Below are 26,931 nucleotides of genomic sequence, written 5' to 3'. Positions count from 1 at the left end.
AGGGGGACATAGTGGCTGACAGGGACATAGCGGCTGACGGGGACACAGCTCATGACAGGGCCACACGGCTGACGGGAGGCCACCAAGCCGCCTGCGGGCGACCGCACTCTGCCCACGCCAGCCCCGGGGCTGCGGGCGGGGGCTGAGGGGCGGTGCGGGGCGGTCCCCGCCGCCGTCCCCGTCCCCGTCCCCGTTGCCGGTCCCCGCCCCCGGCTCCGCGCCGCTTTGAAGCGGGCTCGGCGGCGCCCTCCCGCTCAGAGCCGGCGGCGCCCGCCATGGTGCAGCCCGAGGAGCAGGCCCGGCTCTACCCGCCGCGGCCCGAGCTGCTGCCGGCGGCTCACGTCCCCTCGCTGCCCCACTACGAGCGCCTCTACCAGCGCTCCGTGGAGGAGCCGCAGGGTGAGGGGACGGGGATGGGACCCGGGGGCTGCGGCCTCGGTGAGGGGGGAGCGGGAGGGGGCGGCCGCGCTGCGGTCCGGTTGTTTTTAACATCGGGCTCCGGCGTTGCAGAGTTCTGGGGCGACATCGCCAAGGAGTTCTACTGGAAGCGCCAGCACCCGGGGCCCTTCCTCAAGTACAACTTCGATGTGACCAAGGGGAAGATCTTCATCGAGTGGATGAAGGGGGCGACGACCAACATCTGCTACAACCTCCTGGATAGGAATGTCGGCGAGAAGAAGCTCGGCGACAAGGTCGCTTTTTACTGGTAAATGCCCGTTTTTATTGTGATGTGGGACGTGTGTGAGCATAACGCAGGAGCGTGCAACCGGTGTGGATTGCTGTCGAGGTGAATTAAAACACGATAAAACCTGAGAGGCTTTAATCTTGGCACAGGTACAGCAGGTGTTTGCTCGCTGGTGTGGCCGAGCTGCACTGCCCAGCATGGGGTGGTGCCGGGGGGCTCCCGGCTGTCCCTGCTGCGAGCCACCGGGTGCGCTCCTGGCAGGTGCCACAACGCCCCTGGGCAGTGGGAAGACAGGGGTGGAAGAAACAGGGTGAGGAACAGCCAACATCCACAGTCAGAAAGCAAATTAAGCCTGTTGCTGTGTTCTGTGGGTCTGGCAGGCTTCCATTCCTGTGGCAGAAAGGCACTTTCCCAAACCTTCTGTATTGACTCCTTGCACTCGAGCACATGTGATGTGATGCTGTCCAAAAGGCTGGCTTTTCAGACCTTACCTTCGGGAAGAAAAGTTAACTTCCAGGCTTATCTGAAACATGCTTGTATTTTTTTCTACCCCCCGGAGTAGTTCATAGTTTGAAAAGCTCTGCAGAGCTGAATTTTTCATATTGATACCAAACAAGCTTCTCTAGTGATATGTGAGATCTAGAACCACTGCTCCACTGCAGGAGGAGCTCAGCTGGCATCACAGCTGTGCACCCAGGTTGAGAGCAGTGCTTTGCCCACCCCTGTTTGGCTGCTCCCTCCAATTAGTGTGTGTTTACTCTGCATCCGTGTTTCCCCGACTGCATGGGGCAGTGCAGAATCAAAATGAAGCATATGCAGCTTGTTAGGATGCAGTAATTTGGGTTAATCTGAGTCCCTTCAGAGAGGCTTCTGTGGAAGTCTTACCCTCGCTGAAGCAAAAAGCACCAGGTGCTGTAACAGTGATCAGCGGGCCTTCTCGAAGTAATTGGGTGCAGCTGAAGAGTCGTCCCCACCGTGTGTGGCTGTTACCTTCAGGTGGTTTGTGGCTACTCTACTGCAAAGAGAAACACGCTCATAAAGTGTTGTTGTGGCTGCATTTGTAAAACTGGGTTTGTGAAAGCTGTTTCTATCCATCCAACCGCTGCTTCAGCGAAAGAAAATTGCACTTACTGCCCAGCAAATAATCCTAGTGATGACAGTACACAGGTGAAATGGTGGGAAGTATTTACTTCCCTGCTAGTCAAACACATGTGCCAGCTCACTCAGCTGTAAAAATGACTTCAACTTCTGAATGAAAACACCTTTGTAAACTCATTCTGGTAAAGGTGTGGCAGCAAACAGCACCATTTGGCAGGCTCCTGGGCAGCCAGAGCATCCTTCTTCTTGCACGTAAATCTCCTTGTGGCAGTTCGGCAGCAGCCTACAGCTCTAATTTTGTCTTAGCAAAGGCTTTTCTTGTTAGCTTTCCTGGCAGCCTTAGCAGGGTGTTTGGTGCTGAGCAATACTTGCAGTGCCACTGGTGGGTGTCAGTTGTGGTTTTTACAATGCTAAAAACAAGTCTGTCTTCATCCGCAGCAGGCAGTTTTCCATGACAGTTTTGGGATAGACTCTGGGGTCTGTCATGAATGACTGATTCTGAGGCTGGTGCTGGGGTGTCTGGGGCTGTCAGATGTGGAGGTAATAGTGCAAGGGGTGGAAGAGGCACGCTGAGCACTGTGTGCAGCGCTGACCTGCAGGCTTGTGGTGCAAGGAGAAGGGCTCAGGGTTGGTAACTGTAAAATCACGCTCCTGGGAACATGCACATGGCTCTCTGGACACACGCTTTCATCTTCAGTAACAAAATATACTTGTTGTCATCTTGTCCTTCCACATTTTGCCTTTAAAAACTCTGTTGAACGAGCCTGGCTTTCTAAAAACACTTGAGACTTGTCACACTGGTTGAAAGGTCAGGAGAGGAATGAGAGCCTCTGCAAGCCAAAGAGGTTTCCTAGGACAAAGTTGGGTTTTTGAAGTGCCTTGGCCACCTCCTTGCTTCTAAGGATGTCTGTGGAGCTGGGTAGGAGAAGGGGCTGAGACGACCCTGAGGTATCCCTGAGTGCCCCAGCTGTATGAGAGCTTTGAAAAGATACGAGGCCATGGTCTTTGCTTTCAGAGAGAAAGCAGGAGAATGAATGGCATTTCCAGGCATGGCTGAGTGTGTCTGAGGAGAAACGTGTCCTGACAGAAGTTAGAGCAGCTCGCTGTGGCCGTGCTAAGTTTGGCACGGGCTGGAAGGAGCTGGCAGCTCATCCCCATGGGCTCTCACCAAGATGCTTTGAAGGCTCCTGTACCCCTGCCAGTCCCAGAGGGCACAGCTCAGCCCTGCTTGGAGGATCTAAGCCCAGGGATGTGCGTTGGCCACCAGGCTCTTGGAGCAGTGCTGTCATCAGGTTCACTGGCGAGCTGTGTGGCTCAGGCATGGGGCTGCTCTGTTGGCACAGAGGACGGTCCATGAGATTGCTTCGTGCTCTGGGACTTGTACGTAGGTGACTGTGCTGTGGTATCACCCCTGGGTGCAGTTAGGGCTGCTGAGTTAAAATGACCGCCCTGAGCTGTAGGAGAGGCTGTTTCTCTGCCCGTTTCACTGCGCTATCTCCTGCTGCTTGCGATCGTTACCAGTATTTCTGCCCATGCTGCTTTTGATTCCTCTTTCTGCTTGGTATTGCTGACGTGGTCTAAAAAGGAACCGGAGAGCCAGGAAAAGTTTCTGCTACAGTGCTGGCCTGAAAAGTGACGTCTTCATTGCTGTGGGGGAAGTCTGAAGGCAATAACGCTGCAGGTACTCAGGTACCTACCTGCCCTGGCATTCAGGGGCACTGCACGGCCAGTTGGGGCAGGGCATCTGCACGGGGCTCGGGGCAGTGCACGGACAAACCCTCACGTCTCTGAAACGCCTGTTAATGATCTAGAGTGAATGTCTGCCTGGTGAGGCTGTGGAGGTAAAAATATAACCAGGTGGGAATTCAAGAAGCCAAGCACCCATTATGGAGCTCTGCCACAGTCCCGCTAATTAGGCTCTGGGGCACGGAGGTACGTAGGGGAAGCACGCTGCCTCTGTGAGCTGGGCACAGCTGAAGCACCCATTTCTGAGCTCTGTTTCCCAAAGCAGGCAGCCCAGCTGCAGCCCTGGTGGGACAAGGGGGCAGGAGATGGAGCTCAGCGTGCTGCTTTTTGTTTCCCTGTTGCCTTGGTGCATGGGTTTAGCAGGGTGCTGGCTTCTGCCAGCTTTGGAAGAATGAAAGTTTTTTTCCTTCGTTGTGTTTCTGTATGGAGTAATGCATTTAGAAAGGAGAAGCAAAGGGTAGCGAAGGCGGCCAGAGCTCGCTGCAGCTTTATTTAAAGGAGAGAATAACTGCTAATTGATTCCAATCTGGGTCTTGAGCAAACACAACATCCAAGGATAAAATGAAGCTGTTTTTCTAAATGTAGAAAAGGATTCAGGGGGTTGTAGTCATAAGACCTCTTCCAATAAATCTTTCTGTAAGAAATAAACTTAGAGAATGGTTTTAAGTAAAATGAAATCAACTGGAAAGCAAAACACTACTCCCTGGTTATTTTTTTTTTTTTTTTTTTAGGAAACTGGAAATAGTTTTGTGGGTTTTCTTTGGCAGCAGCCTTCCTGAGAGGACACAGGTTGTCCTCTGTAGCTCAGTGCTCAGCTGAAGCTGAGTGCCTGTGCGGTGTGAGCGTGCTGCTGGGGCCCGGCTGGGACGATGTCGCCCCTGCTGTGCCCTTGGTCTGGTGGCTGTTAGCAGAGGGGCAGCCCACAGCTCACGGATAGCTCTGGGGTGAGCTATCTCTAAGCCAAAAATGAAGCTGTACTGCAGTTGCATTTCTGCACAGATCTGGATCTCTTCTGCTTGCAGGAATGAGCTTGCCTTAAACTACTGAGTTTAAGGCAATGAGTGCTTTGCCTCCAGAACCCGGTGTGGGTTTTTGTTTTTCTTTTCTTCCTTCAGATAACTTCACAGGTATCAGTGTTCCATTACTGCCATGTACATGGTTGCAGTGACTGAGGATGGTGGCTGTTAACACCAAGGGGTTCAGAGGTGCTTAATCATAGCCAGCTTCTACACCATGCTCTCAGCTCTCTACTCCCACTGGCCTCAGGACATCCGAAAGTCTGTGCCAAACTGACTTTTCTTTGGTAACTTCCTGGATGATTTGTCATACTTCAGTGACACGGCCTCTTTCAACACTCTTCTGGTAGTGAAAGCACGTCCTTGAATCACACAGTTTGTTTGAAGGGGGAAAATTTATATATATAAAATCAAATCAGCCCTGGGAAAGCTGTGTTTACTGCCACACACCTCCAGGCGTGTGCCTGCATGCTGCTGAGAGCAGTCAAAGGATAGCTGCCACCAAACTGCTGCACCCAGTGCTGCTGTCCCCCTGCTGCTGCACGGGGATCCAGGCAGGTGCTGCAGCAGCACAGGCCGTTTTTGGGGACGTTTCCGTGTGTTTGGGGTGTTAGCCAGGCTCTGCACAGCTCCCTCCTGCTGGAGGTGATGCTTGCTGGGGAAGGGGTAACCAGGTAATAACATGCACTGAGTGTACTCCTGCTCTGTGAAGCACGCATCTGTGTGCTCCAAGGGCAGCGACAGCCCAGGCTTTCCACCCCAGCAAGCAGAGCTGCCTGCTGGCGGGTCCCGTGGCACCTCTGGGCATGGCAGGGGTGTTACAAAACTCTGCAGCCGCTGCACTGGAGCCCTTGGGATCAAGGGTCCTCGTCCTTCCACCCGGACACCTCTGCTCTGCGGGGTGGGGGCTGTGGGGAGCGGCAGCAGGAGCCTGGCGTTAAAGGAAGGAGGTCAGATGCCTCCAGGTGTCAAGGAGGGGATGGGCTTTCCTGATTTCTTTGGGATCCTCCCTGTCCTGGTGCAAGTACAGGCACAGGGTGTGGTTTGTGCCGTGGCAGCTGTGCTGAGAGATGCTGAGAGATGGAGGTGCCTTGGGGCAGCCTCCTGAGACCTGCACAAGGGGTTGACCCAAGGGGATGACAAACACTGATTGGGGTGTGGGGCTTGTTTCTGGGGGCTGTGTGTGTTTGTGCTGAGATCTGGCATCAGCCAGCTTGCTGCTCTCATACCCTGAGGTGGCTGTGTCCTGAGCGGTTCTGTTGATGGCTCACGCTTACTGTGTTGTGTCCTACATCCTCTTTGTTTCTGGTGAAGTCTGAGGAAGTTTCCTCCTAAGAGAGCTTGCCAAAGGATGAGCTGAGTGTGTGAGAACAGCAAAATGCCTTCCTTGGGCTGCTGCTGTCCCTTCCAGCCCCAGGAGCAATGCACAGGCTGTGCCCCCCTGGGTGCCGCGGGGCAGTGCTGGAGCCCCGCGCTCCCAGCCTGCAGGCACAGCAGGGCTGCTCCCTTCTGAGGGCAGGCGTGTCAAGCTTTGCTTCCTCGTCCCCACCAGGTGCATGTGCCAGATGGCTGAGAGGTGCTGGGAAGGATGCTTTGTACATTTCTGAGATCCCAAGGCCCGTTCTCCTTCTGCAGAGCCGTGTCCCCCTCGGGATGTGCACTGGGACGTGCTCTCAGCCCGTGCTGCTCCTGCTGGGAGGTCTCCGGCTGCTGGCAGCAGTGTGGGGGCACAGCAATGCCTGAGGATTTCTCAGGCTGCAGCAGCAGCTGGCGAGGCCCAGGCTGGCAGAATGGGGCTTTCTCCCCTTTTAACAAAAGGGAGCCTGTGCACAGCACGGGTGTGATTGTTCTGGGGCTGAGCTGCGAGGAGCGGGGCTGTAGGAGCAACATCTCCTGCTTGGGAGCTGAGCAGGGCAGCTGGCTTTTGGGCTGTCTGAGCTGCTGTAGCTGCTGCTGCCAGGGCTGCAGTCTGTGTCCGTACCAAGGTGAAGCAATAGCCAGGAAGCATTTGACAGAGAAACGAGCTGGGTGTCAGGGAGTGCCCAGGATCAGGGGGCTGCAGGAACCTGCCTGGAGCTGCAGGGCTGCTGCCGGGGCTCTGCCCGGTGCTGGGGAGCAGCGGGGTGAGCTGCCCCGTGTCCCCGTGGGTCGGGGTGAGCTCCCTGTGCTGCTGTGAGGACAGGGGCTGCGTGCTGCCCTGCTGGGGCTCGCTGCGGTGGCGGGGAGTGTGTGGACAGAGCCGTCAGGCAGCCTTCGTGAGGTTTCCTGCGAGATATTAATCAAGAGGCTAACTTAGCCACGGGTAGAAGGAGGGCTGCCTAATCAAGCTGGTTTAACTGTGCTCTTTGCTTCCTCTCTCAGGATCACAGCAGGTTCCCCAGTTACTGCTCTCCACTCTGGCCTGGCTCACACCCCCCCCCCAGCACCTCCTGCTGCTGAGATGAAGGCCGGGGCTTGGCTCTGCCTGGTTGGTGCTGGGGCTTCCCCTAACGGGGTCCTGCCCACGGGGCTGTGAGCGTCCCACTGCTCACGGTACTGCAGCGAGACCTGCGGCTGCTTCTGTCCTGCTGGCTGGTATCTTGCTCTCGTGCTCATTTTTGGACTGACAGGGTCTGGCTGTAGCTCAGCACAAGGCGCTCAGTAATTCTGGAGCTGTTCCTTGTACCTCTGCCCTAACGCTGCTCGCACCCTTCCCAAAGCCACCTCTCTGCGTGCTTCTGGGTGTGTGGTTGCCCAATAACTACCCGGGGAAGGACAGGAGCTCCTGGATTTTCTCACAGCCTGTGCAGCACACATCTTGCAGCTCTGGCAGACGCTGTGGGCACCTGGGTGTTTCTAGAATAGTTTGCTCCCCGCTGGGGGGACGCTGCGGTTACGCAAGGGCTGCTGTGAGTATTGGCAGGGGCTGAAGCTGCAGGTGGAGAAATGGAGTTCACGGACAGAGGATGCTGACCTCCCGTACAGACCGGGGGCGTGCTCCTTTGCAGGGAAGATCAGAGCCTTCAGTTTGCTCACTGGACTGGAAAACCTGATTATTTTGGCTGCCGGGTTGTGTGTTCTCCTCCAGCACCGCCGTGTGAAAGGCAGAGACGCAGGCAAGGAACGAGGCTGGAAGCGGGTGAGGCTTGCTCAGAGTGGGGGCACTGAGAGCACACAGAGTGCTCAGGCTTTGCAAGAAGCAGAGCAGGCAGGTCCTTGTTCCAAGCACGGCAGGTTTTCATGGGGAGCTGCGTTTGTTGTGCCTGCTGGGCTTTCTGTGCAGCTGCAGCACTCATTTACCCCTGCACTGAGGAAGTCTCTCGGCTCTCAGCAGCACAAGGAGCTGATTTTCCCCCCGTTCAGTCCCGTGTCAGAGCTGTCACACCGTGCTGGGGCAGGCTCTCAGCCTCCCTTTGCATTTCTGCACGCCGTTCGGAGGTGTCAGCGCGTGGTGTGGGACCAAGTCAGGAGCCCTGGCAGTTCCCTGCGGGGTCAGAGCCCATCCTGCTGGCAGGGGAATCCCGCGGGGAGATCAGCCCCTTCCTGGTTGCCTTTTTGTGTCCGCACACCTGCTGGCTCAGCCCTGCTGGTGTCACTGCCCATCCCCTGGGGGATTTTTGTGCCACAGGGTGAGGGGGCAGGCAGGCAGGTGACATCTGCTCGTCACCTGCAGGGTTTGAGGCACGACCCCCTGAACCCAACTGGAGGCATGACCCCTTATCATGGGCTTGGTGGATGTCCTCTGAGCCCCACAGAAACCCGCTTCCTTGGTCTTCAGTGTTTCTTTGTCTGGAAAATCCAGCAGTGCTCGCCCAGAGCTGCACCACTTCCCCAACGGGGCGCTCCCCAGCCTGTAGGTGAGTTTTCTTACCCCAGCTTCGCCCAGGACACATTTCATAGCCCGGCTGCAAACTGTTTAAACAAGGCATCAGCTGTGCCGTGCTGGAAATAAGCTCCCCTCCTGTTGGGCTGGTAAAAATAGTCCGTGCTCCTCTGACAATATTCCTTATGGTAAACATCCAAAATGTTTCCTCCCGCGTCCCGCTAGCTGGCTGTGCTGCAGCACACGGGGCTGGCGCTGGCTGAGGTCGGCCAAGCTCTGACCTTGCCCAGGAGTTCTGCCGCCCTGCGATCCCTGGGCACGTTGTTCTGGGGGTAAATGGAGCTGGCCCGAAATAAAACGGGCAATAAGCAATCGCTTTTTTCCTTCACTGGCTGTCTTGTGCTGCCAAATGCTTCAAGGACTGAATTAGGGTGAGTGCGTATTCTCCTTCCATGATGGTTACTGAAGAAAAGCAGGGAGCAAGCAAAGCTGCAGGGCAGGAGGGCTCCCCTCGCTGCTCACCCCACTCCCATCAGCACAGGAGGACTGCTGGCACCACCGGGATTTGTCTGGGGGGGCTGTCAGCTCTGCCTTGTTTGAGCAAACATGCCAAGGCAGCAGCAGATCCTCCTTGAACAGGGCCTGAGCGGCTGCTGGCAGTGCTGAAAATGTGCCTGGAGCATCAGGTGGGAGCAGGAGCAGTGCAAGCCCCGTCCGTCAGCTTTCCTCACCTGCTGCTGTTGGCTGGCTGACAGCGACAGTGCCGTGAGTTGGTGGTGGCTCCTTCAGAGCTGTCCGAGCAGCCTGCTGAAAGGGGCTTGGAGCGGATTTTGGAAATCTACACAGCCAGGTGGACGAGGGGAAGAAGTGTGGGGAATGGTGTGTCCACCTCGGGCTGCCAGCATGGCTCAGGGCACAGCGAGGCGAGTGGTGTTTGGACTGCAAAAATAAATATTATTCCTTGAGATGCCTCTGGTGCCTGTTGAGCTCCTGAAAGGCTGCGAGGAGCCGAGAATGTCCCCAATGTGAGGGAAGGACAGCAAGATGGATTGGGTTTTGCCGTGGGACACTAGCAACCTCGCAGGGTGCTGGGTGTTTCCATTCCAGGCTGCTCCCATCCTGCTGCTTCCAGAGGCCAGCAGCGGGCCCATTCCCCGACCACAAGGCCGGTGGTGGCCCGGGGTCCCTCTGGAAACGAGCTCCTTTGTGCTGCTTTGGCACAGCACCTGGGCACTGTGTGCTGGCCCTGTCTGGGTGTCTCTGCAGCAGGAGGAACCTGCTCTCCGTGGCTGTGTGCTCAGCTTCCAGCTGAAAGGCTTGGCTCAGGGAGAGACCTGGCAGTGGGGTTTTCATGGATCCTACCTGTGTGTATGGGGGCACTGGGGTGGCAAATTATAGGGTTTCTGAGTTAACCGCATGGATCTGAGAAGTGGTGGTGTGAAGTGGGTATGTTTTTCCTTTTCCCCAGGATTTGTTGCCAGGTTTGCCTCGTAGCCTCCTCGTGAAGCGCTGCCAGGTGCTTTTGGAGAGGCTGAGAGCCCCTCGCCCGCTCCCTCCCAGGCCACGCTCTGTCGTTACACAACTTCTTCTTTCTCGGTCCGTGCCGTGACGCAACAGGAGCTGTGTGGCTGCAGGGAATGCGGAGGCTGAGCTTTCTGGCAAACCTCTCATAGAAACCTTCAGCCTTCCCAGAACTCGGCTGGGTATTTCCTGCCGTGCACCACCACCGAGGTGGCTGATAGGGCCGGTGAGCGTGGCTGGGGTGGGCGATCTGCCCTGCTCGTAGGAAATGTTGTCATGAGTGCTTTTTGCAAACCTGCTTGAGCTCCACAGCTTCGTCTTGGAGTGCCGAGCCCTGCTGGAAACGCTTCTGCTTGGAGCCGTGTGTTCAGGAGCATTTCTATATTGAATGACCCCTGTGCCAGCGAATCCCCCCTCCTTTTTCCAGTGAAGCTGTCTCATTCTGAGTGCTCACACAGCCTCCCCAGGCCTCCACTTCAACCTGGGCTGTTCTTGCAAGCAGTGAGACATGAACGGGTTCTGCTCCTCCAGCACCACATGGGATGAGCAAGGCTGGGTGCGGGGCGAGAAACAGCCTCTCCTTTAGCCCCGGTGGCTCTCCCAAACCTCCGGGCCATCCAGATCCTCCTGCAGGACACTGCTTCCTGGGCCAGATGGCTCGGGGGAGGCAGCGAGCAGGTGAGAGCCCCGCTGGCCGCACGCAGCCCGCACGTGTCAGCGCCAGCTCCAAGGTCCCAGAGGCCCGGCTGCCCACGCGGCGTGCACGTGAGCCCAGACGCTCCCCAGACGGCAGTGGCTCTGCCCGGCTGAGCTGTGCCTGGCATTTCGGCGGCTCTAATTCTGGAGCTGGGGCTGCTGGAGGAGCCGAGGGCTGGCTGGCTGCCCCCTCGCACGTGAGGTGGTGCAGGGAGAGCTCCGGCCTGCTGCTATCCCTGCTCTGGGGCCGGGCTGCCGGCCAAGGAGGAGCTGGGAGGCTGCGTCCCCTCTGCACCAGCTTGGTCCCTTGCTCAGGAGGGGTTTTGGGCTCTGACCGTGCTCTGGTTTGGAGTGACCTTCACCCTCTGCCTGTGTCCGCTCTGCAGGAAGCTTTCTGCAGGTCTCTGAGCGAGTTCTCCCATCACACTGCATCGCTGGGAAGGGTCCTCTGCTCCCCCCCCACCTCCTCCAAGCTGGAACCCGTTTCCTGGAGGGTGCTCTCTGCTAGCCGAGATGCAGAGCCTCTCCCCTGCACTAAGCAGAACTGCTCCAAGAGCTGCTGCAACCTCTCTGCTGCCTGCCGAATGACCCCTGCTGGCCTGGAGGTGGTTTGCTTTGCTCTGGAAGCACCTGCGGGGTCCCCAAGGCACTGGTTGCTGCAGGAGCATCCCCAGAGCACTTCCTCTGCATCACCCACCCCCTCCTGGTTCTCCCCCTTTGTCAGCAGCCCTTAAGGGGAGGTGAGAGGAGCTCCACCTGCCTCCTTGGGACTCCTCCTTGCTGCTGCCACCTCCTTGCTGGGTTGCACCTGGAGCCAGGCCATGCCCCGAACCCCGCTGTCCTCAGGGACTGGCAGTCCCGGTGATTTGGGACCCTTCTGCTTGTGGGCTCAGAACTGTGCTCATATTTGAGAGCAACACGGTCACAGAAGCTTAAGGGAGGGACAAAACGATCTTCAGCGCCTTTGGCCCTCAGGGGGAGTGTTTGCAGGGGCTGGGTAGGCTCTGGCATTGTACCCCGCTTTGTTTGCAGTGGTTTGTATGATTTTAGTTTATTTTTTTCTTATTTTTTTCTCCTTCCCCTGTCTAGTTTGGACTGCCACCCTGCGGATCTGCAGGTGTTCTGGCAGATCTTGAGGACGCCTAACTCTTCAGTTGCTCAGCTTCCATCGCTTTCTCCTGTGCGCCAGCTTCTCTTGGTGGTGTTATAACCCCTGCAAACCGCAATTATCATCAGCAATTACCTCGAAAACCATAATTTCCACTGATGCAACCTGCGCTTCCTGCTGTTCCACACAAATGCTGTGTCAGCGTTGCACAAGGGGGCTGCATTCAAACAGGTTATGCAAATAATTGTTACTTAGAAATCTGATGAAAGAGAAACCAAAGAGCGTTGGCTCAGCTCCCTTCGACCCGCTCGGGTGCTCCCTTGGCTGTGGAGCTGTAGCAGGCCAAGAAGTCCCCACCCCAGCTGGATCCGTGTGGTTAGGGCAGAGCAGTGCTGGAAAAAATCCTGCACTCAGTCCTGGTGCTCCTTAACCTGCTGTGCTGCAGATGCCAGGCATGTATCTGGCCCCAGCCCTGCTGAGCACCCGCGTGGCATGGGGTGTGTGAAATGGGGGCTCCTGCAGTGCTGGGAGCTCAGCCGCGTCCCTGCTGTGGTCACTTGTGACACTGGGATCCCTTAGGTGCAGGGTTTGGTTTGCAGGAGACAAGAAACCTGTTTGGTTTAGACTGGGTTTTGCCAGGTGTTTCACCCAGCGGTGTGTCTGGGGGTTGCGAATTGCTCTGTTCTCAGAGGCAGGCTGGCTGGCAGCTCCAACATCACACACGGGCAGTGCCTCTGTCATCTTTCAGCAGCAGTGCTTAAAGAGGAACCTGGGGACTTGTGCTGCTCAGAGGCGAGCACTCCGGACATGTTTGCGTGCTGTTTGAGTGCTGTTTATCTTTCACTTAATTTTGGACAAGCGAGTCTGCGTGGGATGCTCAGGACTGATGGGTTTTGCTTTTACCTGCTGGGCACCAGAGGAAAGATGCTCACCGAGCTTTGCTTCCAGGAGCCCGCAAGCTCCCTTCTGACGCACGCAGCACCTCGTAGCGTGCGAGTGGGCACTCCTTGAAGTGCCCCATCCGAAACGCTTAATTGTGGTGGCTTTTGTGCCAGAGAAGAGGGCAGAAAAATCCCGGAGTGCTCTTGCAGCCCGTTGAGTGTAGCTGTGGGCACTGCGAGCTATTTTCAGACATGGGGAGGCTCGAAACAATCGCTTGCTCCTGAGAGCTCGCCGAGGTCCCTGAGAGGCGCACTGGCAGCGCGTGTCCCCTGCAGAAGCGAGGCCGTGGCTCCCCATAAGGGGGGGGTTGCCCTGATCTGAACACATCATCCCAAAGCCTGAGGCTTCCCCCTCCTCGTGCTGGTGGGGCTGTTCTGCAGTCACAAGGACGAAGCACGGGGAGGACTCTGAAAAGCCCTTTGAGAACCCTTGCAGAAGTTGCGCTCCCTCCCCACGTCCCTCTTGCCATACCCTGTGGGTGCTGGCGTTAGGGCCTGGCCTGGGCCCCTCCTCATGGCCTGGAGAGGAGCAGGGCCTGGTGTGTGGGATGTGTGCACAAGGACGTGTGTGTGGGGTTGTGTCCCAGTGGGTGCTGTACCCGGGAAGGCAGCGTGGAGGTGCTGGGTGCTGCTCACCCCAGCAGCCGTGCCCCGCGGTGGCCTGGGCTGTGCCGTCCCCATTGGCCCCGTCCCCATCCCACCATCAGCTCATCCCATGGAGCAAATGGGTGCCTGGGAGGCCTGGTGTGAGGGCAGGGCAGGGCAGGCTCTGTCGCAACCCCCGGGAGGAACGTGGCCAGCGAGTGCTCTAGGTGGGGAGCCAAACCTCGCCGGGCCTGGCCCTGATCCCTCCAGGCTCTGCACCCAGAGCAGCGCCTTCCTGCCCCTTCCCAAGCTGCTCTCTTCAGAGCAGGGCTCGTCCCCGAGGGGCAGAGCTGCGTGTGCAGTGCTCCTGTGCCTGGCACGAGCTGGCCAGCACGGTGCTCAGCCCAGCACCAGAGCCTTGTGCGCAGGGAGGGGAAGGGACAGGAGGAGATGCTCTTCCCTTGGCTCGGCTCAGTTGCAGCTGCTCGGCCCAGCTCTGAAAGCAGCTCTCAGCTCTTTGACCCTCGAGTAATAAAATCCGAAAGGAAACCTGTCATTTCCTGGTTTCTCTCTCAGCCGGGAGCCCCGCTGTGAGGGAGCCCAGCCCGCTGAACGGCCCTGTGTCACGCAGCTGAGCTGTCGTGGAGCGATGATTTTGGTTGTGGGAGGGGAAGGGGAGGAAGCTGCTCGGTCCAGGGCTGAGCTGGCCGTGCCTGAGACAAACACTGCCCCAAACACTGCTGCTCGTTCTCATGACTCTTGGTATTCACGTTTCTTTCCTATTTGTGCTTACAAAGGGCCAAACTTGCCTAAAGGACCCAGCTGGGAATCCCCTTTCAGGAGTGGCCGGTCGGAGGTGCCACACAGCAGTGTGGGTATCAGCGGAGCTGATCGCTGGAGCCCTGCGCAAGCCCCAGGAACAGCCAGGACAAGCTGAGTCTGTAGGCAGCAGATCCCTGAGCAGCTCTTGAAGGGGATCGTGCACGGGTAGTCCCCAGGCCTGAAATGCCCTATACGGGGCAGAGGTGCAGGACTTGTGCCTGTGGGGCTCCCCAGCAGAGCACGCGGCTCCGTGCTGACGCAGAGCAGCCACTCCTGGGGAATTACAGGAGAAATGCGAGCATTTCCCTTCCCCGTGTCCGTGCCAGAACAGCTCTCCTCCCCCTCGCCTTGGTGCGTGCCTGTGCCCTCGGGGCTGTTTGGGATGCTGGAGGTGTGAGGTTTGTGCTCCCGAGTTAGAGGGGGCCTGGCTGCGGTCCTGAGGACGGAGCCGCGTGGAGGTGCGCCCTGGCCACTCCCCAGCGCTGGTGTTGTCTTTCAGTCCCCTGCACGTAGCCCAGGGGACACTTCTCAAGGGGAGCCGTCAGCTGGGAGCCACAGCTATTCTTTTAGGGGTCACTCATGTCGGTGTGCTGGCTGCCCGGGGAGAGGCCAGGGGAAGTGTCTCCCTCCTTCCCCAGCTGTGGGAGATCGCTGCCATGCTGTGTGGGAAGTCAACTTTTCGTTGCTAATCTCCTGATCTCTCGGGGTGCCACCTCGTTTCCTTCTCTGCAGCGGCTGAAGCCTTGTGTTGTGTATAACCAAGGTGTTTTTTTTTATTTTGGTAACAGAACATTTCCCCGGGGACGTGACATTTCTGTTCTCTCTCTGGGTGCAGCTCTTGGCCCTTCTCCCTGGGGTGCCTGGTGCCAAGGTCCCGCTGGCACCGCGGTGACAGGAGCCCGGGGCTGGTTCGGGGAATCACAGGCTGAGCTAGGAAAAGGCCCGTAAGATCATCAAGTCCAACCATTCAGCGAGGACCACAGAGAGAAAATAATGCAGAGCAGGCCTGGCACTTAACAAATACACGTGTGTATAAATACATGACCTTGGAATATAAGACAGCCCTTGGCATCCCCTCCCTGCTCATCAGGCAGGAGGTATGCAGGGGCTGGCTGCTGCTGCAGGGCAACACTGGCCAATGTCTCATGCAGACAAGTCTGCAGGCACAAGTGTGTGTGAGCAGGGTGCCACACCACAGATCCCAGCTTCCTCCTGAGCCTGCGCACTTCTGGCTTTGGTTCTCTTAGCCCCTTCTTCCTCTGGGTGCTCTCTGAAAGCACCACGTGTTTGCACTGTGGGTGTTTGATTGTATTAAGGTGTAGTCATTTACATGGGGATGGGAACTTTGGACTAAATTGTCCCGCTATTGGAGAACTTCAGTCCAGAATTGGATTTCTGGGGTTTGGTTACTCTGTGCTCGGAAGGGCGGGTGAGGGCATCGGGGTTGCCCAGAAGGGTAAGTACCCTGAGTCTGCAGGGTCACTGTTACGTTGTAGTGCCTGTGCAGTAACAAATGCACCTTGTGTCCTTTTTCCAGGGAAGGGAATGAGCCTGGGGATTCCATGAAAATCACCTACAGCGAGCTGCTGCACAAAGTCTGTCAGTTTGCCAATGTCCTCCGCGACCAAGGTAGGCGGCTGGAGCAACAGGAGCGCTGAGTACTGGGAAAGCAGCAGGCTGGTTTTTGGGACTGGCTCTGTTCTCTGCGTGGTTGCTGGTCTGTTGAGTAATTCTGTGCAAAGTGCTTCGTTTCTCCATTGGTTTCCACAGCTGTAGAGGAGGGTACATGCAGGTTTGCTCTGCAAAGTATTTTTGCACGTTCATCTGCAGTTCTGTACGTGAAAGCTCATCAGTGCTGCTCCTGTCAGCTGTACTAGGAAAGAACCTGTGCTCAAAGCTCTTGGGCTTTTCCAGCTAGCAGTGGGCACTGGTTGCATTTCTGTCTCCTTCAAGGGACTGAACCCATCTGATCAGAACGTGGAGCGTTCATTGCAGTCACCTCACAAGAGCTGTGGGGCTTGAAAGGCAAAATGCATGTGCCTGATGTTCCTGGACAGGCTGGAGCTCCCTTTCTGGTCACCACTGGCGTAAAGTTCCTCATTTCAAGTGTCTGCCACAGCTGTGTGGGCATTGCTGGGAAATGGCAGTGGAAGCTCATGCCTGTGGACGCTTGCTTTGGCCTGGAGAGCTGAGGTGTTCCACACAAGGCTGGCTCAGCTCTAGCTCCAGATGAAGCTTTATTGTGTGCATATAAACATTGACTTCCTTGTATAGATCCTTCTTTGCAGTAAGGTGTTCATTTGGGTGAATGACGTGTCCGTTTTCCCTCCACAGGTGTGAAGAAAGGAGACAGAATTTCTATCTACCTGCCGATGATCCTGGAGCTGGTGATAGCCATGCTTGCCTGTGCCAGGATCGGGGCTCTTCACTCCGTTGTGGTAGGAGCAAGCCCTGGCGGGGGAAACAGCTTTTTGGGGGAGCAGCTCCTCACCCTCCTTTTAGGAGGGTGAGGAGAGAAGCTGGAAGGGCTGAAAAGATAGGCGCTGACCAGAAGATGGGTGGAAACAAAACTAACGCTCTGTTTCCTAGCCCTCTTCTGCACCATGGCATGTCCTCTGGTGTTCTCCATCGATGCTGGGGGCTGGTGTTTGTGGTGGGGGAGCAGCACAGCTGTGGCCATCCCTGTTGTTAACCTTGTTAACCTGGTTGTGTGATCTGTCAGTTTGCAGGTTTCTCAGCAAACTCTCTTTGTGAGCGGATTCTTGACTGCGGTTGTTCTCTCCTCATTACGGCAGGTAAAGCGCGCCTCAGTGCCCCTGACCCTGAGCTGTTTCTGTTGGCTGGCTGAAAGGTCTGTGTTTTAGAAGCCAGATGTGCTTGGAACTGGGAGAGAAGGAGGCAGTGCTTCAGCTGAGCTGCTGCGAGGCGGATGCGCTGCTTGTAGCTGTGCTTGAGCACAGTTTTCCACTTTGAACGTACAGCGGAGCATCTAAGCAGCCCGCCCACTTTGTCCTGTACAGCATGATGTCACCAGCTGATAATAACATGTTTCCAAATGCTTCTCATCCATGTTTCTCTCCAAAATAAGCCAGATGTTTGCAAGATGTATCATTTATGGGGCAATCCAAATATGAGGATTCCCTCCCTTCCCAGTTTCAAGGAAATTCCTGTCTCAACTCCCAGCCTCGTAAAGCAAAGAATACGGAGAGTGGTGGTGCTTGTGTGTAAGCCCACTGCGTCTTCCACAGCTGTTTTCTGAGACAGTGCTGTTACTATTAATAGCATGGAAAGGACCCACTAAACTTTACAATCTGTGCTCTTGCCGCATTGGATTATTTCCCCAGGATATCCCCAGGAGCTTTGTTGGGTCAAATCTGAACCTCTCCCAGGGAAGGAATTTCACCATTTCTCTTGGCATCCTTTTCTCTAGACCAAAAGGGTTTATTAGGAAACCTTTCCCATCAGCCACTTGTCGTCTTTCCCTCCCTCTGGTGCATGAGTTCTGCTCTGCCCTCATGAGGCTGCCTGTTTTTAGCTGTCCCAGGCTGCCTTGGCTGAGGAGCCTCTCTCAAGTTTTCCTTACTGTTTCACAGATGCCTTTTATCGAGGAGACAAGCTGGTCAACTTGAAGCAGATTGCAGACGAAGCCCTCCAGAAATGTAAAGACAAGTAAGTTCAGGTTCCTTTGTGAGAAGGGCATTTATTGGAATCTGCTCACACACAAATGGGAACAGAAACTTGCAGTTTGGCAGACTGGAACGGGTCTGACACAAGCTGCAATGAGCCTTTCAAAAGGAACACACAATTCAACTACCTTGTCTTAAGAATATTATCTTTAAACTTTGCTCTCCTCCATTCTGACCTGGAGGCCCACGTGTTGGGTGGGAGGATTTGCTGGAGATGTACTGTATAATCCCAAATTACTGCAACCCGGGGCAGATCTCCCAGTGCTGCAGCAGCAGCTTGTAGAGCGGGAGGGAATAACACACCTCTGTACACAGCGTGCCTGCTCTGACACAATGCTGTGGTGCAGGCTGAGATGGGGCTTAAATCTTGCCTAAAAACCCCTTGTTCAACAATAATGAAATAAAACAGAACTATTTCAACTTTGGGAAACGGCTGTGTGACAGGAAGCAGCACTTTAATTGGCACGCACCAACCTGTGCACAGGATCAGCACCTGGCTGTGCACAGGTACGTGGTTAAGCTGCTCCATTTTAGAAAAGGTCTTTGCTGAAATACTGGTACGTCACAGGCAGGCAGACATCATCACCTTTTACAGAAAGGGAAAGAAATACGGTGAAATGACTTTGCCAGGCTTACAGATGCAGTCACTGTCACACTGGAGACCACACCTAGATCCTTACACTTCCACATCAGAAGTTCCTCTTCTGATTGCTCTCCCTTACTTGACAAGAGAAGGCATTGGTAATGACTTTTTTGTAACCTTTTGTTTAGCAGGCAAGGTATTCCTGGCGTGCTAAGGTAGAATAAAAGCAACAAATCTGTAGAAAAATGTTGTTGACGTTCAGAAGCATAATCTGTGCTTTTGCATTCAACTTCCCAAGGAATGAGTTTGGTTAGATGTTGTGTGGAGTTGGAAGTCTCCCTAATAGGTACTCAGTGCATTACAGGCCGGGATGGGGGATGAACGCACAGGGTTCTTGTCAACAGTGGTACAAGGAAGACTTTGGGGTGGATGTTTTCAGCTTTGTTCCAGATCTGCATCCAGCTCTTGACAGATACCAGCTATTACTGAACCTCTGCTCCAACATGGATCCCTGAGATGATGAAAGAAAAATGTGTAGCTTGTATGAGACTGAATGTGGTCTTGTAAATGAGATCGAACATGTAGATTTGGGGTAGATAGCCTGAATGTTAAAAATTCAGGCTTAAAATCATTTTCAACTCTTAACGTTTGTGTTTGTAGAAGCAATTGCGTGGTAGAGCAGAAGTGACCCTGAAGTTAGGAATTGAAGCTGTAGGAATTAACCGATGGAGATGTGTTGGTACCCTGGCAGGACTGAAAGGAGTTGTCTTCTGATGGGAGCTAGCAGAGAATCTAAAGCCCTGTTCTTTTCCTTGATGTATAACCTGGCACTGGAAGCGTTTCCCCTTCCAAGCTGGCCACTGGATCACGCTTAGGGCTGGGAGCAGCCACCTACCATCCCCTGGGTGCTGTGGGAGGCCTTGTTCAGATTCACAGACAGGCGAACTTGGGATTTGTAAGGCACCTCCCCAGCAGTGAACTGAGAGATGCTTGTGGAGTCACTCCTTCCCCTGCAGGCAGGAGTGGCGTGCGTGTGGTTTACCTGATAGCTCCCTGGTGAGCTCTGCACAGCCCTTTCCTATTCTCTGAGCTCTGCTTTTGCTGTGGCTCACCTCCTGCAGCAATTCACAGGAGGCCTGAAGGCTGCATGGCACTGCTCGCAGAGTAGATGAGGGGAGGTGATCAGGAGCCTGGGGAGGGTCTCCTTGCAGCCAGGCTGCAGAGCAGCCCTTCGTGGCGAGCTAACAGCGTGGGCACACGGGTATTTTATGCTGTGGCTTAAGAAACACAGCTCAGGGCCTCTGCTCTGCCTTCAGTGCAGCCCATAAAACCCCCGGGGGGCAGGTTTAGCTTGAGCAGCCCGAGCTGATGGCTCCTTTCCCTTGACAGGGGCTCCCCGTTGAAAAAAGTCATTGTGGTGAAGCACATGGGCAGGGAAGAGATCGCAGCGGACGGGACGTGCAGCAAGTCTCCCCCTCTCAAAAGGCTGTGCCAGGACGTACAGGTATGCTCCTGGGGGCTGGGAACGGGGGCTTCTTGTGTTCTGGAAGTCAGAGCCCAGCAGATCACTGTGTGAAACCACTGGAGAGCTCCCCTGGATGCTCCCGTTTCCTGACTCTGTTCCTGCGTTCTCCCTGCTTGCTGTTGTTGCTTTGGGAGCAGTATGACGAAGGGTTCCTTTGTCTTCCCGAGATCCATTCCCTGCAGCTTTCTTTAACACCGTCCCTGGCTGCCAGCCTGCGGGATCCCTGGAAGCACAGCAGGGCGCAGCTTCCCCAGGCTGGATGCTGCTAGGATGAGGACAAGATGGTGTTTTCCTCTGTCCAGTGAAGGACTCCCTCATTTTAATCCTGTACCAATCTCCCCTTTTGTGCAAGGAGCAAAGATTTCCTGCACTGTAGCTGTGATGGCAGAAACAGCAGAGAGATTTGGTTTTGGGGCCTGAGCCCAGCCCCAAGATAACAATCGTAAGCTGGGAATAACGCAGTCGCTGTGTGGCTGGCACAGGAACTGTGTCAGCTGTTGGGGCTGGGGCTTTCCCTCTCAACTGAGAACCCAGATGGAAGGATGCGGGCCAGAGACATGTGGTGAGAGGGGGCTGGAAGGAGGAGAAGGTGTCAGGAGCTGTGGCATCCTGCTGAGCTCCTGGGGCTGGGCTCAGCCCTGCTGCACCTGGCAGTCGGGTGCTGCCTTCAGCCTCCCAGCACCTCCCAGCACTAACAGTGTGCTCCGTGCCACGGGGCATTGTCTTCTGCCTCTAAATGTTTGGTAATTAATTCACAGCAGCGCATCAAGTTACCCCTAGGTGTTTGGATGTGGCCCATGCAGGCTGGTGCTTGCCCAGGGGTGGGCTGTGTTTGGGGGACGCGTTTGAGCTTTGGGCTCTGCTTCCAAAGGGAAGGTCCCTGCACACCCTGGCAGGAGCCCAGCAGATGAGGTGTCTTTCAGTTAACTTTGCTTGTTCAGCTGTGTTAACTTTTTTGGGGTTTTGCTCACTGTTTGCCAGCCCAGCCGTGTTACGCTGGCCTGCGTTGCCCCTTCTCTTGCTAGGAGAGGGGAGCTGCAGAGGGGTGGGAAGATGGGAGCAGGCCAGCGTTTGTTGTTTCCCCAGCTGGGAAGCTGCGGTGCAGCCAGCCCCGTGCTGCTGCTTTTGGTGCTGTGAGGCTCCCGAGCAGCCTCCTGGGCGCAGGGAGGAGCCGGGCTGCCGGCTGTCAGCCCCTGGGTCTTGCTGTCCTTGTTCAGACACTTCATTAAGGATCACCCTCCCCCTGAGTGCACCTTTACTGTTCCATGGCCTGTGTGATGGTGTCGGGGGGCTGCGTGCCTGCCCCGTGCTGTTGTGCCCTGCCTGGAGGTGGTGGGTACCTGGGGAAGGTGATGGAAGTGGCAGGGCTGCTGCTTAGAGAGCTTCTCCTGGCCCAGGCACTGGGGTGGTGCCCTCTGCAGCCTGCCAGGCCGATTTCCCAGCTCCTTGCCTGCAAAGCCTGGTCCGGATCCTCCGCTTCTCATCTTTCACTCCCTCTTTGTGGATTTTTAACAGGAAAAAAAGGCTGAGAGCCCACAGAGACTCCATCCCAAGGTATTTACGCACAGCACTGCCTTTCTCCCCTCGGCACCTCCCCTCTCCAGCCCTCCACCTTTCTAACCGCTCCGCGTGGCCGCACGTGCCCCCCTAACCGGGCTGCCCGCGGGTGCATGTTAGCTGTCAGACACCGCTCGCTGCTTGGCTGTGGTCACCGGGCGCTGCCTCCCTCTGCCCAGCGGCACGGGGAGCAATGGATGAGGGTGGCCAGGGCGCTGCTGGGGCTGTGACGGCCTCTGGAAGGAGAAGCAGAGGGCGAGGAGGTGTGTGTGTGTGTGCGGCACAGCCTGGGGTCTGCGGCACCAACCTTGCTGCCAGAAACAAATCTGCTTCTGTGAAGCCACCTGAACGTGTGTGACCGTGCTGGCAAGGTGGATTCAGAACCCCTCGGGTTTGCTGCTGGTGCTAGGACAACGTTTCACCCCTTCTCCTCTAGGAGCAGTCCTCGCAATGTGCTTCCCCTCGTCCAAGGGCTGGCAGGAGTCGCGTGCAGCTCCCCAGCCCTGGCCTGGGCTCTGCTTGTTCCAGCCGAGGAGCTGCAGCCTCAGGGCCCCACATAAAGCACACACGGGCCAGGCAGCACGGGTGCTCTGCTGGAGCACTTGGAGAGCCCGGGCTTGCACGCTGGGATGGGATTTTATTGCTCAGCATCACCACGTGCTGTCGGAGGCTCAGGTGTTTCCCAGTCCTGCTGGGGCCCCCAGCATGAGCTGCCCCAGGGCCTTGCTGACTGCTCTCAGGACGCATCCCACTTGGGTTCTGGCTCCTGGCCTGGCTCCACGGAGCTCTAGCTACCTAAAATCCTACCCAGGATCAGGGCAGCCCAGTTTGCCCAGCTCACACGTGTGGGGCAGCTCTGCCTGCAGGCACCTTCGGCTCTGCTCCGTCCCTCGGCTCTGGGTCTTCTTCTTACCCTGACAGCTTCACGGGGTCGGAGGGAGGCAGCACGTCCTGCTGGCTCCCCTGATTTAGAAGCTGTCAGGCAGGGCTGGTTCCAGGGGCTGTGTGCTGTGCTGCAGCTCGGCCCCACTACGTGGGGCGGTGGAAATTTGGTGATGAGGAGGCCTTGAGGGAAGGGTGTCAGGCGGTGACTGCTGGGCTGGCGTGAGCTGAGCTTGGGGATGTTTGCCGTGGCGCCTTGCTGGGAGCTTGCTGATGTGCCAGAGGTGTGGAAATGTCTCTCCCAGGTAAAGAAAACCCAAACAGGTGCCCTGGGGATCCGCGAGAGCTTTCCAAAAGGCCTCAGCCCTGCGGTGCTGTCAGTGCAGGGCCGCAGCAGCCGGTGTTGCTGCACCATGCGCAGGAGCCGCAGGCTGAGCGCTGCTGCCCAGCGCCTCCAAACGGTGTGCACACAGCGCTGGGGATGCGGAGAGTCACTGTGCCACCCCGTGGCTGCTCTCTGCACAGAGATGCTCCAGCTGAGGGGATTTCGGGCTGCGAGACTTGCAGCACTGGCACTTGCTGCCCTCGGACCGCTTGGTGCAGCTCGGAGCCGCTGGGATCCAGCTCCCTGCTGGGGACCTCACACCCAGAAGACTTGGCAAGTGCCACAAGCAGGCCACCGTGCCTGCTCAGCCACAGCATGCCCTGGAGCCAGAAGTTCCTTTTACCCACGTTTCCATCCTGCTTTGCTGGGGTGACATCCTCCTGTTTGCCTTTCTGCCTCTCGGACTGAAGGCAGCCGCTGGCCCTGTCTGCTCGGGGGGCAGCCTGGGGGCTGTGTGTGGGCTGTCCCACACCATGCACCCCCTTGCTCTTCCCGGAGATGTCCCAGCTGGGAGCTGGCCTCCTGGTGCTGTGAGGCTTGGGGTCAGCGTGTCTGGCCTCGTGGAGATGTGCGAAGCAGAGACCTGCCCTCAGGGTGAGGAGCACTGCCCGCGCTGTCCCCAGGCTCCTCCAGGGAAAGGAGAGAAGGTCGGGTGGACTCGTGTCTTGCACTGCACCGTGCCATCCCGGGGATGGAGCCAGCCAGCACGGCTCTCAGGGTGACCTCTGCCCGTCACCCATGGGTGCTGGCAGCCCCACTGCAGCTCTGGCACCTTCGGGCAGCTGCTGCTGGGTGTTTCGGTGTCAGAGCAGCCACCTCTCATCAGGGGAATTAGCTTAAACCCGGGATGTAACAGGTTTTCTGGGCTGCAGGGCCAAACAGCATGAGCCTGGTGTGTTTCTGTCGGTCTTGGGGCGTGTGGTGTGCTGGGGCTCGCTGCTTTGCTGCCTGACTGCAGCTCAGGGGCAGGAGGGGGCCCGTGCCCTAAAAGCACAGAGCAGCTGGGGCTGCAGCACCTCTCCTGGCTGCTCCTGAGAGGGGTTTGTTTGTCTTGCCAATGGTTTGGAAAACCTGCTTCAAGGCTCGCAGCCAGACACCGTGTAAAGGTTTTCCTTGCTGGCTGCAGGCTGGGAAAGGAGCTGCTGGAGTGGGAGTTGCAGCTCTGGTGCACGGTTTGCAGCGAGCAGCTCTGGGCAGTGGCCGTGCTGTGAGTACTGCGGGCCAAGAGGGGTGATGAGGTCGGGGCCGCAGCCCCCTTGTCCCCCCCCTGCTTTTTGGGCAGGGGCTGTTCCTAATCTTGTGCTTTCCTCAGACCCCCTGGAACCCAGGCACGGACATGTGGTGGCATGAGCTGATGAACGGTGCCAGCACGGAGTGTGAGCCCGAGTGGTGTGACGCGGAGGACAAACTCTTCATTCTCTACACCAGCGGCTCCACGGGGAAACCCAAGGTATGGCTCGCCTGTCCTGCTGAGTGACAGCAACGCCTCAGGGGGAAGAGGAGCTGCAGAGGGGCTGTGCTGGCTGTGGTGCTCGCCCCAGGAGGACGAGGGCCCTGGAGCTCGCTGACAGTGCTGTGCCCTCTCCCCGCAGGGCGTGCTGCACACCGTGGGCGGGTACATGCTTTATGCTGCCACCTCCTTCAAGTACGTCTTCGATTACCAGCCTGAGGACGTGTACTGGTGCACGGCTGACATCGGGTGGATAACGGGCCATTCCTACCTCACCTACGGACCCCTGGCCAACGGGGCCACCAGCGTGCTCGTAAGTGCTGGGCAGCCGCTGGGTGCCTGACTGCGGGGGGCTGGAGGTGCTGGTGCTGAGCCACATCCCTGCCTTGCTCTGTGATAATACCCCAGGACGTGCTGTTCTCCCTTGTCCAAAGCCCCATCGCACTGTCTGCCACGTCACGGTGTGCTGTGCCCTGCGCAGAGAGGTGGCAGTCCTCTGTAGGTGGCTTCCTGGTGGTGCTGGGTAGTGCCAGGCTCTGTGAGGCATCTGGGTGGTTAGTTTTGCAAATGCTCCAGTGCTTCTTTCCCTTAGAAACACAAGCCTTGTGTACTGGGCTGCCAGGCTTGCTGCAAAAACTGATGTGAAAGCTGGACCAGGAGCTAGGGAGTGATGCTGTTGACACCTGAGGTGGATCTGGCAACCTGCAGTTAATTCCTGTGCCTGTGTCTCCTTTGGCAGTGTACAAATCGGGAACCAGAGGCCTGTGTCCGAGACTCCCGTGAGGAAATGCACACAGGGAAATGTCATGCTGGGAGAATCCTTCTTAGTGGGGTTCTGGGTGCTCCTGGTTGTGGTTCCATCACTCTGTCTGGACCGATCACCCTTTTATGCGATACAGGCAGTGTCATTGGGGCTGGTGGGACTGCGTCACTGTGAGAGCCCCCTTGCTGGTAGGGTGCTTTGGGGGACAATTGCTAGGACACCAGCAGCAGGAGGGCGCTAAACCCATCTGAGGAAGCAGTACGAGGGGTCCTGGACTGGTTTCACACCCGGTGCCCCTGGCGTGCCTCTAAGGATACTGCTGGGCTGCAGCCGTTCTCAGGGGCTCCTGCTTGTGAGGGTGCCTCAGGCCGCTGGGAGGGGGCAGCGAGGATCAGCTGTGTCACTGCCCTCTCTCGCTCAGTTTGAAGGTGTCCCCACCTACCCGGACATCGGGCGCATGTGGAGCATTGTTGACAAGTACAAGGTGACCAAGTTCTACACAGCACCCACAGCCATCCGGCTGCTGATGAAGCACGGGGAGGAGCCCGTTAAAAAGTGAGTCAGTCCCCACGGACACGGGGGCCCCTGGCTCTGGCGTAGCTTCCTCTCCCAGCAGCAGCTTCCCCACTGCGCTTTCTGAACAAACCGAGACCTTTTGCCTTCAACCCAGCAACTTGCAGGCTGTGTTTCTTTGCCCCCAGCACTCCCTGCAGCATGGCACTCCAGAGCAGGCTCTTCTCTTTCGTCACGAGCTGCAGATCAGCTTAGACTTGGGCTTTTCCCTGCTCCCCACCCAAAGCTCATGGAGGTGGCCCAAGGAAGGGAAGGAGCAGAGCCAAGTGGGATCTTGCAGACAGCAAAACCACAGAGGTTTCCCCTCTTCCCCCATAGTTGAGGGCAGAGAAAGGGCTGAACTGTTGAAACCCCAGATACATTTGGGAGGCCCAGGGATTCCTGCAGGCTCTGCAGTGCCACAGGCTCACAGCTGCTCCCCTCCGTGGCCTGCTGAGCCCCTGCGAGCCCTCTCCTCTCTGCAGGCACAGCAGGAAGTCCCTGAAGGTGCTGGGGACCGTCGGGGAGCCCATCAACCCTGAAGCCTGGCTGTGGTACTACCGCGTGGTGGGAGAAGAGCGGTGTCCCATCGTGGACACGTTCTGGCAGACAGAGACGGTGAGTGCCCACCTGGGTGGGTGTCTCAGGGACTTCCCTGCTGCTCCTGGCAGGCAGCGGGGTGTCTGGGCAGGTTTGCCATAGTGCTCCCGTGGTGCCATGGGGACTAGTTGGTTGGCTTGCATGGGAGCTTGCTCCTAGTGGCTGGTGTAGCCTGCAAGTGTTGGTTCCCCTGCTCTCAGGGCCTCAGAGTCCATGGGGAGACCTCAGAAGGGTCTCTGCCAAGGTCTGCTCTGAGCACTGCTCTCTCTCTCCCTCTCTCTCCGTTTCCTCCAGCATCTCCAAAGCTTTAAGCCCAAATGCGGGCTCCCTGTCCCCTGCTGTATCCTCCCCAACAGGCTGGCATCACCCAAACTCACTCCTTTTTGCCTCCCTTCACAGGGTGGCCACATGCTGACGTCTCTCCCTGCTGCCACCCCCATGAAGCCAGGCTCTGCTGTGAGTACTTTTCTCCTTCCTCCTGAGAGGGAAGGGTCCCCCGGATCCACACTCCCTCTACTTCGCATGTTACAGTGCCTGGGCTCACCGCCCTGTCTCCTCGCTGTTGTCCCCATGGCAGACGTTCCCCTTCTTCGGCGTGGTCCCTGCCATCGTGAATGAATCGGGGGAAGAGCTGGAAGGAGAAGCAGAAGGCTACCTGGTAAAGAGGGGCTGATGTCCCACACCCTCCCCTTGTCTGTCCCCCATCACCTCCAGGACGTTCCCGGTGCCGTGAGCACCTCTCTGCCTGCCCTGGGCCCAGACAAGGCTCCCTTTGGGTGGCAGGAGCTGCTCATACTGCCCTAACTCCCTGGCAGTTCTGTGAACGAGCTGTTCAGTGATCCATGAAAACACTTGCACACATGGGCAAGGCAGGAGGAAGGGAACAACTTGTCAGCTGAGCTCCTTTCCCTATGCCAAGGGTGGAGAG

General features: G+C 56.9%; 1 protein-coding gene across 3 annotated transcripts in view; it reads left to right on the top strand.

The window, feature by feature from the left end:
- The first annotated feature begins 208 nt into the window (after positions 1-208).
- The window catches only part of ACSS2 (acyl-CoA synthetase short chain family member 2), a 31,253-nt gene continuing 4,530 nt past the window's right edge, over positions 209-26,931 (top strand). The window contains exons 1-14 of one of the 3 annotated variants that reach the window (XM_027442829.3): positions 209-399; positions 511-706; positions 15,558-15,649; positions 16,355-16,458; positions 16,743-16,815; positions 17,614-17,689; positions 19,679-19,793; positions 21,330-21,368; positions 23,951-24,088; positions 24,231-24,401; positions 25,273-25,406; positions 25,889-26,021; positions 26,403-26,459; positions 26,581-26,661. In XM_027442829.3, the coding sequence (XP_027298630.1) occupies positions 276-399; positions 511-706; positions 15,558-15,649; positions 16,355-16,458; positions 16,743-16,815; positions 17,614-17,689; positions 19,679-19,793; positions 21,330-21,368; positions 23,951-24,088; positions 24,231-24,401; positions 25,273-25,406; positions 25,889-26,021; positions 26,403-26,459; positions 26,581-26,661 (1,533 nt within the window). In that variant the 5' untranslated portion in view covers positions 209-275. Of the gene's footprint in view, positions 400-510; positions 707-11,847; positions 11,904-15,557; positions 15,650-16,354; positions 16,459-16,742; positions 16,816-17,613; positions 17,690-19,678; positions 19,794-21,329; positions 21,369-23,950; positions 24,089-24,230; positions 24,402-25,272; positions 25,407-25,888; positions 26,022-26,402; positions 26,460-26,580; positions 26,662-26,931 lie in introns of those variants that run through there. The other 2 variants (XM_027442830.3, XM_072026526.1) reach the window with 2 other exon arrangements.

The sequence above is a fragment of the Anas platyrhynchos genome, chromosome 21 (assembly GCF_047663525.1).
Source record: "Anas platyrhynchos isolate ZD024472 breed Pekin duck chromosome 21, IASCAAS_PekinDuck_T2T, whole genome shotgun sequence".
Classification (NCBI taxonomy): Eukaryota; Metazoa; Chordata; class Aves; order Anseriformes; family Anatidae; genus Anas; species Anas platyrhynchos.
This window is presented reverse-complemented; position numbering and strand designations above follow the sequence as displayed.